This window comes from Salarias fasciatus, unplaced genomic scaffold (genome assembly GCF_902148845.1).
Source record: "Salarias fasciatus unplaced genomic scaffold, fSalaFa1.1, whole genome shotgun sequence".
Classification (NCBI taxonomy): domain Eukaryota; kingdom Metazoa; phylum Chordata; class Actinopteri; order Blenniiformes; family Blenniidae; genus Salarias; species Salarias fasciatus.
In genome coordinates this window covers 162,920-178,925 of record NW_021941400.1, presented here as the reverse complement: position 1 = coordinate 178,925, position 16,006 = coordinate 162,920, and the positions used below count along the sequence as shown (strand labels likewise).

The window sequence follows — 16,006 nt, the reverse complement described above, 5'->3', positions numbered from 1 at the left end:
GCAATACAACTAAATGTGAAACTGAAAGATGTTCCTGTATGTCTGCAAGACTGTCTTGTACAGATTTATGTCGGTGCCAAGCATCCCATATGAGAATGTTTCAGAATAAACAGAGGACAGAGCTGTGTGGCATAATGGCTTTGATGAAAATGATATTGATGGGTTATATACGCACCATGTCACCATGTACAGTTTTTCTTTTTCTTTCTTTTTTTTCTATATTTGTGTGTGTATTAAAGGTGGAATACAACATTTTCTCGAAAAGACGAAGCCCCACGTCTGTTACTCACTTTTTGAACAACGCGCATGCGCCAGACCATCCGCCCGGCTCTCCTGCTTCTCCCAGAAAACGCGGAAGTGTCCGAGCGCGATCTCCTCTTCTCCGGCGTCTAGGCTCTGTACAGTTTCTGCGATCCGCCTCGCTCATAAATAAAGCTTTTTTTTTTCCGAAACAGCTACAGTTTCATTATGTCAGACTCGCCATCGGTAAGTACTAGCTCAGAAGCTCACCGGCTACATAAACACTCTGAATGCGCATGCGCAAAAGGGAGAAGCTGATTGGGCGCAAGCACGGAGAACCGCCTTACGAAAGCGGCTCGTCAGAATGATTGACAAACAGACCCACCAATTATTTAGGTGATCCACCCGGAAATCAAAATGTTGTATTCCACCTTTAATCTATGTTTTCATATTCAGAGACACTGTTGTGCTTGAATAAATGGTTTATACCATGCTTGTGAATGATTCTGACCTTTTGTGCATTTATTTTTTGTCTTATTCCATTTTTGCCATTATTCCATTTCCAGAGGGCGTGGTCACATTTCGGTTGATTTTCAGTCATTTATGGCCATGGTGTGCATTTTTTATTTTATATCTTTCATTACACAGTGGATTGTGATATTTTTAATATATGACCAAACTTCAGGGGTGGAGAACATTACAGTAACATTATAATGCAGGCGACTGGTTTGATCAGGCGGTGTTCGCGGATCACATGCCGGTCACATGATCTGGTCACATGACCAGACAGCCGCTTGCGCTGCGCGCTCGTAGCTAAGCTACTCGGTTCAAACAGGACGTCAACCATGAAGCTCCAGGTCCATCCTCCACCTCTAACCTGTCAGGCACCATCATCACACAGTTTGTCCTCCAGTCCCCTGTCTGCTACGTGAGGAGAAGCGGCGCTACCGGCACGAAAAAAAAAACTGCAAATCGTCGCAGCGCAGCCGGCATCGCTGCACTACGATTCCCAGAATGCCTTGGGACCGGTCACATGACCAGACAGCCGCTATGCGCTGCGCGCTCGTAGCTAAGCTACTCGGTTCAGACGTCAAACATGAAGCTCCCAGGCATAGATATCTTATAGAACACTAGATGCCTTACGGCAGATTCCACGACGTCCGCAGAGGTCGGCCATCTTTGTACGGGAAAGTTGTCAGAGTTTCTGTGGAACGCAATGTAAGGTTGGTGATCTGTGCAGACTTTTATACTCTTATTTCACTGAATTTTTTTAATGGAACATCTTAAAGCACTATAAGGCAATTGCTGTTGTGACTCTGAGTTATATAAAAATTGATTGATCAAGAGATTGACTCAGTTGCCTTTTATTCATTTACCTAATTAATAATAATAATAATACATTTTATTTCAAAGCGCCTTTCAGGGAACTCAAGGACACTTTACAAAGTTAAAACAACAATGAGAGGAACAATAATAAGAAATAAAATAAAATCATGGGTAACAACACAGCAAATAATGTCGGTAAGGAACTGAGAATAGTAGGAGAAAACTAAGTGGAGGATGCAGATCTGAACAGATGGGTTTTAAGTCTGGACTTGAAGAGGGGCAAAGAGTTCAGATTACGGAGGTCCGGGGGGAGAGAGTTCCAGAGCTGGGGAGCAGAGCGGCTGAAGGCCCTACTCCCTATGGTGCTGAGGCGGGCAGGGGGCACAGTGAGGTGGATGGAGGAGGAGGATCTGAGGGAGCGAGCTGGAGTGGAGATGTGGAGGAGGTCACACAGATATGGGGGTGCCAGGTTGTTGATGACCTTAAAAGTAAACAGTAGAATTTTGAAATGAATCCTGTGCTTGACCGGGAGCCAATGCAGGTGCTGGAGAATGGGGGTGATGTGGTGGTGAGAAGGGGTCTTTGAGATGATACGAGCAGCTGAATTCTGGACCAGTTGAAGTTTATGGAGTGATTTCTGTGGGAGGCCGAAAAGAAGAGCATTACAATAATCGATACGGGAGGTTACGAGGCTGTGGACAAGGATGGAGGCAGCGTGAGGAGTGAGGGAGGGACGGAGGTGATTGATATTGCGGAGGTGAAAGTAAGCAGACCGAGTAATGCAATTTATGTGAGACTGGAAGGAGAGAGTGCTGTCGAGGATGACACCCAGACTCTTGACCTGGGGGGAAGGGGAGACCGAGGAGCTGTCAATGGGGAGAGAAAAACTGTCAACTTTAGCAAGTGTGGATTTAGTGCCAACTAGGAGGATTTCAGTTTTATTGCTGTTTAATTGGAGGAAATTAGCAGTGAACCAAGACTTAATGTCAGAAAGGCAGGAAATGAGGGAGGGGGGTGGAAGTGTAGAATTGGGCTTGCAAGAGAGGTAGAGCTGGGTGTCATCCGCAAAGCAGTGGAACTGAATGTTAAATTTGCGAAAGATACTGCCAAGGGGGAGGAGGTAAATGATGAAGAGGAGGGGCCCCAGGACTGAGCCCTGGGGGACACCTGTGGTGACTGGGGAGAGGTCTGATTTAAATGACTGAAGCTGAATGAACTGAGTGCGGCCTTTGAGATATGAGTGAAACCAGCTGAGGGGTGTGTGGGTGATGCCGATGGAAGACAGTCTATGGAGGAGGATTGGGTGTGAGATGGTGTCAAAGGCCGCACTCAGATAGAGGAGGATGAGAATAGAAAGTGAACCAGAATCAGCTGCCACGAGGAGATCATTGGTGATTTTAAGTAGTGCTGTTTCTGTGCTGTGGCGGGAGCGAAATCCAGATTGAAAGGGCTCGTAAAGATTATTGAGGGAAAGATGAGAATGGAGTTGGCTAGCGACTGCTTTTTCCAGAATTTTAGAAATGAAAGGTAAGTGAGAAATGGGGCGGAGGTTATTAAAATTGTTGGGATCTGAACCAAGTTTCTTTAGCATGGGGGTAACAGATGCTGTTTTGAATGAAGAAGGAACAATACCAGAGGAGAGTGAGGAATGGATGATAGTACATATGAGAGGGAGAAGAGAGGGGAGGCAGGATATGACCAGAGATGTGGGGAGGGGATCAAGCTGGCAGGTAGAGGGCTTTGATTTTAGGATTATATCAGCAATTTCAGGGGGACTGGGGAGATGAAAACTGGAAAAATAGTGAGAGTGGAGAAGAGGGGGTGATGGGGAGGAAGATGGTCCGATCGAGCAAAGATTCTGATGGATATTGCTGATTTTGCGATTGAAAAACTGCATTATAGAGTTACAGGAGTCAGTGGAATACAGATGGGATGGGAGGGAGTTTGATGGCTGGGTAATTTTGTTAAACAGAGAGAAAAGTGTTTTGGAATTTCCATCGTTGGTGATGATGAGACTGGAGTAATAGCTGGTTTTGGCTTGAGTTATGGAGTCCTTGTAGACAAGAAGATGGTTATTGTACATGTCCTTGTGGATAGTAAGACCAGATTTTTTATGAAGACGCTCGAGTTGACGACCCCTGGCTTTCATCTCTCGGAGCTCAGGGGTGAACCAGGGGGCAGAGGAGGAGAAAGAGACCTGACGGGTTTTAACTGGGGCGAGAGAGTTAAGAATCTCCTGAAGGCTGTTATTGTAGAGGATGACCAGTTCTTCAGGGTTGGAGAAGGAGTCCGGGATAGAGACAGAACGAAGGCTGGTGGAAAGAGTGTCGCAATTGACGTCCTTTATATTCCGAAAAGAGATGAGACGGGGGGGCTTGGTGATGGAGAGGGAGAGTGTGGCGCTGAAGGTGAGGAGGAAGTGGTCAGTAACAGGAAGTTCATCGGCAGTGAAGTCGGAGGGAGCGAGGCCAGAACAGCAGATTAAGTCCAGAAAATGTCCTTTTTTGTGGGTTGGGAAATTGGTGAATTGAGTAAAATCAAAGCTCTCCAGACATGACAAAAAATCTTTGGTGAGGGGGAGATTAGTATTATCTATATGTATATTGAAGTCACCGAGCAAGATGACGTTAGGGGTCAACGTAGACAGGTGGGTGAGGAGGATGGAAAGTTCATCTAAAAAGTTACAGTTTGGCTTGGGGGGACGGTAAACGGTGGCAATTAAAGTGGGAGCGGGACCAGGCAACTTAAAAGCCAGGCATTCAAATGAGGTAAGTGGGGGCACGGACACGGGGAGAACTTTCCACTTCTCGCGGTGAAGTATCGCGATACCACCCCCACGTCCGTTGCCACGGGGACGGCAGACATAAACAAAGCCAGGCGGAGTAGATTCGTTAAGGTGAGTGTAAACATTAGGCTGTTGCCAAGTTTCAGTTAAGCAGAGAAAGTCCAGCTTACGGTCGGTGAGGATGTCCTGGATGAGATGTCCCTTGCTCGTGAGTGAGCGGATGTTCAGCAGACCGATGTTGGCTGTAGTGTCGTGCCTGACAGCTGAGTTACCCGACTGAGCTAAGCCGGCTAACGCGCTGTGGTCGACAGTCCGGCTGGTGGTTTTGAGACGATGGCGAGAAGTGGACCAGAAGGATTTTATGGCTGTAGAGTCGTCGTGATGAAAGTGCCTGCGAGACCCACGGTGGATATATTTACGGCGTGGGGGAAGAGCGAAGTCCTGGAATTGGTGCAGCACAGGAGGTGGGGGCTGAGGCAGGTGAGAGCGGATCCAGTGGAGCTCTGCTGCGGTGTATTGAAATAATCCTGCCACAGGATGATGGCAGGACAGCAGGAACAGCCACACACATGCGAGCCAGAGACAGAAATTGCTTGCCCACATGATGACAGGACGGTGCCGGGAGTGGAACGGCAACAGGTGGGCAAATGTTTGCCGAGGCGGAAAGCACCAAAAACAAAAATACGTGATTTAAGAGAAACACTTCAAAGTGAGTTTGATGACACTCAAAAGAAGCGAAGTCAATTGTCCAGGAGAAATGACCAGTCCGTGTAATCAGTCCATAGTATAAAAACACACACATTAAAAGTGCCGGAGAGCAGCGGCAGCAAGACGCGCCAGCGTCCACTCACCCGGAAGAGTAATTATATTGTGACTGTAATTCCATTATTTGACTTGAAACTTTCTGAGCTCCTTTTATACATTTTTACAATGCCTAATTAAATATATTTTTTTAAAACAATGTGTTTTCTGGTGCACTATTTCATGTTTAAATAATCAATGGGGGGACATTATACATTCACAATAGATTTAATAATGTGGAAGGTTACTGTTTAATGTTATATATTAATGAAAAATAATATAATACATTCAATATAATGAGGTTCATGAGATTTAAGTATTTCTGAAGTTTCAGGTGGGTAAATTGTTTATCTTCAGCCTCCACTACAGCCCTGCCACGTCTTAAAATATTTTCACACAAAACTAAAAATATGGACATGTATGGCTTGTCTAAATTATTCGTAAGTGCTATAAATATATCTCAGTGTAAGGATTTGAACATGGAGCCTAATATGAAGAATATTATGAATATTTACGATATGATATATATTTAAGGCATGCCATACTCATCAAACATATGTCATGTCATTAACAGAGATTTGATGTTTATTACAAACCAAACCGTTTGAAAATCGGTAAAAATTTGAGCAAGTTATAGCTTGTTAAGCAGTTCATGTCTCATCAACACAATGTTATGAGCAAGCCAGATTCCCGTACAAAGATGGCCGACTTCTGCAGACGTCCGACTTCATTGGCCAGCAGCGGAGACGAGGTATCTAGTGTTATATAAGATATCTATGCTCCCATATACATTATCCACCATCGTGATTAAAAAAAAAAAAAGAGGCTTTTGCCCGAGTTGGTAAGCAGCTTACAGTCAAGTCGGCACCGACCAACTCGGCCACTCGAGAGCCCCCCCCCCGCGAGGCCGACTTGGTTTGATGCCGAGTTGACTGTATCCCGGGGCGGTGCCGAGTTGGCCAGGGCCGACTTGGAGTGGTGCCAACCTGACTGTATCCCTCACAAATGAGCTGAGACTGATGAAGAGATCCAACCGCGTCCTGGAGCGTGTCTACAGAAAATCTGGCATGACGGTGCATAAGTTGGCTTACCGGGAACATCGCAGATCATACGCAAAAACCCTCTCCAATGCCAGGCTGTGAAATATTAATGCAAAATTACGAGATTGAGTTGTTTATGCGAAGATTGCTGAGACGGAACTACTTACTAAACATGGCGTCTGGGCGTAATGATTTCAAAAGAAAAAGTAGTTCCCAGTATTTGCTTCAGTGTCGTAACGCTACAATATTATTTGTTGGTGTTCCACAGCGTAGTGAATGTGCGGATTTTAACGTGTCCACTAAAGTGTTTTGGGGTTGTTGGATTTTGTTTTTGATGAGTTTGACGAGGGGGAGCAAAAATACCATCCACTTCCATTGTGTCCGTCCCGAAAACCTTCCCCAACTCACCTCTGAATAAACAACAGCTCGCCCTCACAAAAAAAGTAAGTATGCTGTTCGAAATGACTAAGGAATTGCGCAAAATAGGCCAATTTGCCAAAATATTTAAGTATCGCTTTAAGGCCCCTCAGATGGTTTAAAGCAGAACTATGCCAATTTTTTACCTCAATAAATGTTTTTCAGAATCCCTGTGGGGGTAAAAAAAAGACTTGTCACGGTGACTCGCCGGTCCCTTCACTCTCCACCGGGTCTGTGTCCTTAAAACAGCACTTGCAATTTCAGAGGAGGAAAGCTGTGAACGGACCAAGAAACAGACATGATCATCAGAGCTGAGCTGCTGGATCAAAGAAACCAGAGACAGATGTGTTGATATGAAATCAGAGAAACTCTTCATGGAGCAGAAATATGACAGTCTCATCAGCAGTGGCGCCGCCCTCATCAGTTTATCGTCAGTCAGTACAATCAGTCTACACAATTTTCAGAAAATATAAAACTTTGAGTGTATAATTTTTATTTGTAATATATGTCAAATATTGTATTTTCAGCCTTGTTGTGCATACAAAAGGGCATACTTTGTTTCTTTTTAATATTTTTTCATGGTATTTCTGTATGAATAACACTTCCTGGTTTTGACGGCGCCGGGACACATTCACCAAGAGATACAGTAGGGGGCGGTATGACCCTCAGTTGTTGGTCGCCAGCCGCCATTATTCCAAAGAAGAAGACGAATGGGGGCGCCGGACAAATGGATCCCTATGGAGAGCCTCAAACTTTTTATTAAACGTGACTTAAGGCTGCATTTTAATTGGTTCATTGCAAATCGGGTTTGCTCTGTGCGCCACACACACTCCCACTTTTTATTATCGACCAGTTAGAATCGTTTTATTTCTGTTGTTTCATTGTGTTTGGACACTGCTGTTGTCTCATCTGCACTCCTGCATTTTCGGCTCTAACGAACGCCCACAGTGGCAGAGGAGAGTCGTACTTGTTACGGGTGGGGTCGGAGGCTCAGGCGCAGACGACACGGGAGACAGATGGCGGGTAAAAAAAAAAAAGGATTTATTTGAACAAAAGGTGAGCCCAGAAGCTGAGCCGGACCAAGCTGGGTCCGGGATGACTCTCGGCAATTTTCAGTCCAAGGTGGATCCGAGTCCGGAGGAACTAGGAGCAGGCAGGCGGCAGGAGCGGCAGGCGGAGCGGATCCCCAGACTGCGAGCAGAGGGAAAAAAAAAAGGTGAATTCACAGATCACGAGAGCAGGTCGAAGCAGGCACGTCTAACACACTGTAGCAGAGGTTAAGATCCAGCGCCGATTCCAGCCAAGGACGCCACTTAAATAGGGACGAGAGCAGCTGACCCTCGTCTGGCTGATGAGCTGGAACCACGCCTCCGAAAACCCGCTCCAGTGCCGCGCACCTGAAAAACAAACAAACGGCCTCCCTACGAGGAGGCCGGGGGGCTGGCCATGACAGTACTGTTGGGAAGGATGGTGTGTGAAAGTGGAACTGGAATAATGAAAATTAATTCAGTAAAGTCTCTACAAGTGCACGGTAAGAATAAATGAGTGTAATAAGTGACGGCTGCAATAAGTTTCATTTGTTCGTTCTCCCAGAGTGAAGGAACAGATATTTCATATGATCTGTTGAGGCTTCTGCTTTAGAGGATATTTTTGTTGCTATATTTTTTTTTTCATTTACAAAGATACTAACTGGTAATTTTCCTGATCTTTCAGTCAGAGCTCCATGTTTAATCATTTGTGAAGGCAGCTTTGTTTACAGACTTCATTATCGGTCATATTTATTGGTTGTGTTTGGTTTTCATTCATTGTTAATGACACTGAGAAAACATTCTGTTCATTATTTTTGTTTAGTGGTTTAAATTTTCTTCCAGTTCCAGGATAAAATGTTCTTTAGAAGTGAAAGTTTATTGATTTTGATAGGATGTTCTTGCATTATTATGGCATATTAGTTGAAAATTGTCTCAAAATAACATTGTTGTTTAGTGCAATGTTATCACTTATTGCAATAATTTCTGAGACAATTAACTGCACAGAAAATGTTGATATTACTGTATGTGTAAATAAGCTGGTTACCAGGCAGCTGGATTTCCCCAAGGGGAAAAACAAAGTAATTTTTTTCTGTTTATCTGGTACTATAATCAATGTGTTGCAAAGACCAATACAGTGAACAATGGACCTGTGGATGTGGCAGACATACCATTTCTTCAAAATAAAACAGATGACAATGTTTGGTTATATACCGTTGTAAATGAGGAAAGGCATGAGGCGCAGTTCTTTAGGTTGATCCAGCACTCAAGATGAGTGCCGGTTAGAACACAGGAGGAGGCAGAGGTTTGGCTCTTCAGATGTGTTTATTCTTGATGCCCGTGATCACAAATCAGTTCTGCAATAAACAATGATATGGAAAATCAACTTCAGTCTGTTTCACTTAACAGGAACATAAATCATTCACATCCATCGTGTAATATACGGCAACACAAATACTTCATTTAATGACAAATAATACCAACATATCGGTGAATAAGCACCGCCCGCCTGGATGCGCGGGTGTAGAAACCGAGCGCTCCTATAACGCCGTGGCATTGATAACACCGCCCGCCCGGAATGTGCAGGTGGTGGAACGAGCGCTTCCATCAGCGCAAACTCCGACAATCGGTGTGTCAATTAAGGAATAAAGACGCATTAAACTACTTAGCGTCTACACATGAACACCTAACTTACATGCAGGCAGGAACAGATGACATTTCTACTAATGAGGAAGGCTGGCACAGCATGGAAAGCTTGCGGATCACAGCTGACAGGGACAACAGCACACAGCTGAGTGAGTTGCATTTACTTCTGTCATTTACTGAGGATCCGCGGCATCAACCACAACACGCACACGTTTACGAGGTGGAGGTACTGCAGACTCGTAGGCAAAGGATTTAGGTAACTCAAAGAGGGGGATCCGCTAATCCACACGCTCCTCGGGACATTAACACGCCACAGCTGATGACCCATCATCATTTCCGGCCGCCAGGAACCAACCCGGACACTCCCTAACCCCAGCCTTTTATACAGCCGCCCCCAAATGTGTGTAGAACATTTGCATGCCATAAAAGGCTCAATCAGCCTTATAGAGTCAAGACGTTGAAGGAAGGTCTACTACCGATTGGAGGACTGGCAACCTCGCCAGTCGGCCTACGGGCTGTGTGAAGAGGTGTCCGTTGATGGCTATGTCCGCAGGTCTGAAGTGACCGTTGTCGGTCTGCAGACTCCGGCCCATGCGCCCAATCGGCCATGGGCTCGAGGTAGTGGGGCTCCACCCACATAATGACGGTGTCGTCCTGTAAACCCAGAGGACCAGAATTGGTCCGCCAGGACTTGGAAGCGTCGCCAGTGGCGACGGCTGAGTTGCTCCGTCTTGGGGTGCACCACCGGGGGGAGCGAGCCATCAGGCCGCCCCATGAGGAAGCTGTTGGGTGTCACCGGATCCATATCGGCTATGTCTGCAGGATTATAGGCTGTATTATAGGCTGACACGTAGTGCCCGGTACAGCGTCCGGTCAGCTTTCGCGTTCCTGCTTGGTAGGTTGTTGCCTGCCCAGTGTCTGTCAGGGACCGCGGCTCCGTTCTCCGCAGCCGGGCCATGACAGGCTTCTTCGGTGCCTGCAATGGGGGCGTAGCATACCTTCTCACCCTGTTGATCTCAACACGGGTTGTCTTGGCATCCAGCAGTGCGACTGTCTGTTTGTTCTGTTTGGACCGGGTCACCTCTCTTTCTGGTCGACCAGGGACAGCATCCATCTGCCCAAGCCTCTTGACATGGCGGTTCAGCTCATCCATCTGTGGGGGAACAGAGGTGGAAAGAGACTGCACAGAGTTAGCTGGCCGCCCCATGGAACCGATTGGACCTTGGAGGGTCCACCCCAACCGAGTGTGGACTGCTGCCGGTCCGCCAGGTGATCCAAGCCGGACCGGTCCTATAGGTGTTATAAGGTGGGATTGATCGGAGCCAAGGAGCAGCGATGGTCTGACATCCTTCAGGGCCGGGATAGGAAGACCACGGAGGTGTCTGTGCTTTTTCTGCAGTTGCTCGATAGGGTAAGTATGCTGGGCTAGGCTGAGGCGACCAGCTGTGAAGGCTCCGTCGACCTTGTAGCTGATCTTGGGGTTAGTAGCTGGGGACACCCGGAAGGATATCCTTTGTCCATGTAGCACCTGGATGTCCTGCTGGACTGTGCGTAGGGGGAGGTCCTCTGGAGTGCCCTTTATGCCCAGGGATTTGGCTGCGGCTGGTAACAGCATAGACCGCTCCGAACCATCGTCCAGCAGGGCGAAGGTGCTGATGGTTCTTCCTTGGTGATGCAGGAGTACTGGAACCACCTTTAACATGACCCGATTACTGGTTTCAGGCCTGTTGAGGAGGAGGGAGCCGGAGGCGGAGTTAGTAAGGCAACTCTCTTCTTTAGGTGCAGCCTCTCTATTATTCCTCTCAGGCCTGAAATTTATCTCATGGAGGGCGAGTAGGTGTTTCCCTTGGCAGATGTGACAAGGTTTCTTTAGGGTGCACTGAGCTGCTTGATGATTGCGTGCACAGCGCCAGCATCGCTTGTTGGCCGTGATCCACTCCTTGAGCTGCTCTTGGGTGAGTTTGGCAACCTCACCGCACTGACTCAGGTAATGTTCTTCACTCTGACAGTAGGGACAATAGGCCTTCCTCACATGTTTCTTCTCCCCAGGTTTTGGTGCAGACACAGCCCCGGAAGGTTCGTTAAGGCTGTGCAGGACTGTCACTGGCGGCTTGGTGCGAAGGTCCGGCCTGGGAAACTGTCTCTCCCTGCTGGTTGCTGTACTGACTTGGCTGTCGAAGCTCAGGCACCAGGACTCGTAGCTGAGCCACTCGGAAAGGTCGTGAAGGGTGTGAACTTAAGGAATAAAGACGCATTAAACTACTTAGCGTCTACACATGAACACCTAACTTACATGCAGGCAGGAACAGATGACATTTCTACTAATGAGGGAGGCTGGCACAGCATGGAAAGCTCGCGGATCACAGCTGACAGGGACAACAGCACACAGCTGAGTGAGTTGCATTTACTTCTGTCATTTACTGAGGATCCACGGCATCAACCACAACACGCACACGTTTACGAGGTGGAGGTACTACAGACTCGTAGGCAAAGGATTTAGGTAACTCAAAGAGGGGGATCCGCTAATCCACACGCTCCTCGGGACATTAACACGCCACAGCTGATGACCCGTCGTCATTTCCGGCCGCCAGGAACCAACCCGGACACTCCCTAACCCCAGTCTTTTATACAACCATTTTTCTTTCTTCCTAACTCTGTAACTGCATGGACATTAAAGTGGCTGGGTTTGCAGCATCAACTTGCCTACAAGGTAATTTGCACCCCCCCTAAAAAAATTGTCACCAGCCGCCACTGCTCATCAGCTCAGCTCACATTCAGCTGCAGGAGGGTTTTTGTTTCACTCATTCTCATTGTGGGAGGGGTATTCCTACAGGATCTTTGGCTCTGGGACTAAACTGTATGTAACAGGTAAGAAGAAACTTTTAATTTATATGCACCATTGTTTTTTTGCAGACATAGAAAATTAGTTTAGTTCGAGGGTTTTTTTTAAAGGTTATTTTTTCAGTGTTATAGCTTCATCAAACACTCAGATATTTTAGAAAGTGGTTATGTCCTGACATACAAACTGAAGTGTAATTTAGAACATAAATTATGAATTGGCTTTCATCTTGCTTTCAATTTCAGTTTATTTTGACATTTTAAAGGTTTTAATTGCTTTAAATCAAAACTGACGAATGTGTCAAAAATAAAATAACTTTCCTTTTCTGATCATACACTGATTCACATAAAACCTAAATCCAAGTCTTCAACACACACATGCTAATTTGATGTTGAAATAATGATGTTAAGCATGTTATATTCACCAATATTTGTATTGTACTGAATGTATTTGACACGGACATGAGCACACAATTAAAAATTGATCAGTGCTTGATTTTGTTGTTAATGTGAAAAAAATGTGAAAAAATGTGAAAAAAAATAGTTTTTTTTATATTAAATATTGTGTGGAAAAACATTAACAAGATGTAACAAATTAGTTTTTTTCAGACTTGATATTTATTTTAAATTAAAATAAAAGACATGCCTATAAACAATGATATGAAAGTAATTAGAGAACATTCAAATATATTTTAGATAACTATGTAATGAATTTAACTTTGTGTAAAATATCCAATTAGATTACATGAAATTAGTGAGTCATAATGATCATTACACAAATCTGATGTATTAATTATTAAGAACAGTTGTTTGAAAATCTATTTACTGCACTTTCTTTGTTTCCAGACAAAGTCAAAGCATTAAATATAAAATCTGATAAACATTACAGTCACAATTTTAAATTCCAAACAAAACATTTTAAATACATTTATAATAACATTGATCCCTCATCAAAATGTTCTGATTGATGTTAAATGTCTTTTTTTGAACATCATAAATTAAAATAAAGACACTGGCCCTCATTTATCAAACGGTAGTACGACCGTATATGGGCGTACGCCCGTCGTATGTCCATATGAAAGACGGGTTGGTTATTTATCAATTTGGTCGTGATCGTTCGGAAAGATGAAATCTCACGACAGCTCTGACATCTTGTACGCAAGTTTCAGTCAGTGCGGACTTGCGGTGCAGAAAAACCTGGCGGAGCGTGAAAACTATAAAGCACATTTCAAACACGCCAAAGCACAAGCAGCATACATTCATTACAGATAAAAAAAAATGAATAAAATAAAATTATGCCCTTACGGAATATCTAATAAAATTCTTCCTCTTGGGATTAATAAAGGATTTTTAACTTTCAATAAGTCCGCTGGTCCATCCTGCCACGGAGAGGAGCAGTTTTATCAGTGCGCAAAGACGCACAGCTGCCGCGGAGCAGCTTCAGACTCTCAGATCCAGCGGGGGAAACGCTGCTGTTCCTGTTCATCCCCGAAAAGGTGTGTGACTTTATTTAGGTAGTTTTACACAATATTGCACTTGCGACAGAGTTACTTTGATGCGCTTGCGCCACAAGAGGATGCGGGAACCAGCAGAGCCTCCACTGGGTCTGGACAGAGGAGACAGGACCTGAAGAACCGCGACTGAAATGTAAATAAACTCTAAAGTATAGAAAATTATTTATTTAATCAGTGATGTGATGCCAGCAGCCTAGAAAATAACATATGAACTAAAGGGAGATTAAATACAGACAGAGGACGTTTAGTCAAACATTTTATTAAGACTTCTATAAATTGTCTTTAATTTAAGCAGCACCAGCAGCGGGGGGCACGCGCCGCCCTCGGTGGACTGAGTCCCGGGTCCTGTTCGGTCCGAGGTGTGTCTCGGTGGGACCGTCCCGCTGTGTGGAGGAGACCGGGCGGCGGTGCCGCGCTGTCTGACTCTGAGACATCATAAAACAAAACAATAAAACTCTGAGCTGTACAGCATGAGTCGGCTTCATTATTTGTTATATCAGGGTTAAATTAACGGATCTATAATCTGCTCAGACCTCAGCCGGTGTCCGTTCATCCAGGTGACGCTGCTCACCGCTGCCGTGAACAGCGTCCTCCAGACTGCGTTTTTCTCTTCTCCTTTAATTTCAGTTTTTTATTCTTCCAAAGAGCTCCTCCTGATTTCTCTCCACCTCACACCTGAGAGGATCCATTTCCAGCTCCCAAAAGTTTCTTTTTTCGCCAAAATCCCTCCTTTTCCGTGTTTGACCTCACTGGGCGCAGCTTGGGAACTATGAATATTTCAGGGCGGAACATTGTTAATAACGATCGAATTCAGCCGCCGCATTTATCAACACCCGGTCACTCAAACGCTGAGATCGGCGAGGTACGGAAGTTTCTGTAATGCCGTGGGAGCCCAGTCGTACGATGAGCTCACCGCTCAGATATACACCCGTTTGAAAGATGGCCACTGAGTTGTTTTCTGTTGTTGTCCAACAGATTGAAAGCAAAACAGTTCACTAGTCTCTCACATTAACACGAACACAATAAGTTCTGAGTTACCAGTTGGCAAAAAAAGTTAAAAAAAAATTTAAACGGGACAAAACCAGAAGACCTGGAATAAAGCAATGTATGCCCAAAAACATGCAAACTCCACACAAAAACTCAGTCTGAGTTCAGCCTGGATGTGAAGCAGGAACTTTCTCACACTGACTCCACTGTGTGGCCCCGACTCTGACCACTTTATTTCTCTGTTAAAAATCACTGTGAGCTGCAACACATGAGGACCTGAGGTGAAGACAGAGTCTGATATCAACATGAACACAGTGAGCAGTGACCTTTGTACTGTGTTCACATCAATCAGCTGATTGATCAGAGTTGAGGTGGTTTCCAGGATCAGACTGAATGTAGCTGAGAGCTGGAAGCTGCTGTTGACGTTGTGGTTGTGTGTGTGTGCTGCTTGTTGCTGCTGTCTGACTCCAGAGCAGCAGGTAGTGAAGCCCGTGGTGAGCGTGTACCCAGCAGCCTCCAGAAATCCCCTGAAGAACCACCTGCTGTGTGTGGCCTCAGCCATGTTCCCTCCTGAGGTCCAGTTCTCCTGGAAAAGACTGAAGCAGAACGGCGGCCTGGAGAAGCTGAACTCCAGAGAGGGAGAGCAGCTGGAGCTCAGAGAGTCGGGACGCTCCACCGCCATCTTGGTGCTCAAACACTATGATCCGAAAGCACAATATCTCTGCTCTGTGAAGCACGAGAGAGGAACAGTGGAGGCTGAAACAGAGCAAGGTAAAGAAGGTTTGATGACTTTAGCTGTGATTCACTGTCATTATTTAGAGCACTGACATGTTGACCTTTGTCCATTTCAGTCATAAAGGTCACTGCCCCTCCGTCTACTGCTCCATCGACTCCTCCTCTTCCCTCTACTCCTCCTACTACCCTTCCTCCCTCTACTCCTCCTCCTCCTCCTCCTCCTCCAGCCGTCCCTCCACCACTCTGGTCCAGAGAGAGGCTGCTCTGCCTGCAGTACACAGTGCTGATAGTGAAGAGTGTGGTCTACTGCTTTGGACTCTCTCTGATGATGATCCTCAGAAACAAAGGACCGTCCACCAGCTCCACACATGCTGACTGACCTCCAAGAGCTTTGACGTCTCACTCACACCTGCTGGAAAACTCAAACATGTTTTCTGTCATCAACTGTAAAGAACAACAAAGATTATCTTGAAACAATCTTCCTCCTGAACACATGTAGAAAACACAGAGAAGAAGAACAGAAAGAGGAACTTCAGTTCAGTCAGTATTTTAAACAAAGAAACTAATGACATATTTCTCTGTTTTTCCTTTTCATGATATTGCTTCTCAATGTTAAACTTTCTTGACATTTCCTCAGTGTTACTTTCAGAA

General features: G+C 45.5%; 1 protein-coding gene across 1 annotated transcript in view; it reads left to right on the top strand.

Moving 5' to 3' along the window:
- Window positions 1-16,006, top strand: part of LOC115385704 (leiomodin-2-like) — a 40,701-nt gene extending 24,695 nt beyond the window's left edge. Inside the window, exons 2-4 of the mRNA XM_030087762.1 lie at window positions 12,115-12,149; window positions 15,092-15,391; window positions 15,472-16,006. Coding sequence (XP_029943622.1) covers window positions 15,181-15,391; window positions 15,472-15,734 — 474 coding nt within the window. The 5' untranslated portion in view covers window positions 12,115-12,149; window positions 15,092-15,180 and the 3' untranslated portion in view covers window positions 15,735-16,006. The remainder of the gene's footprint in view (window positions 1-12,114; window positions 12,150-15,091; window positions 15,392-15,471) is intronic.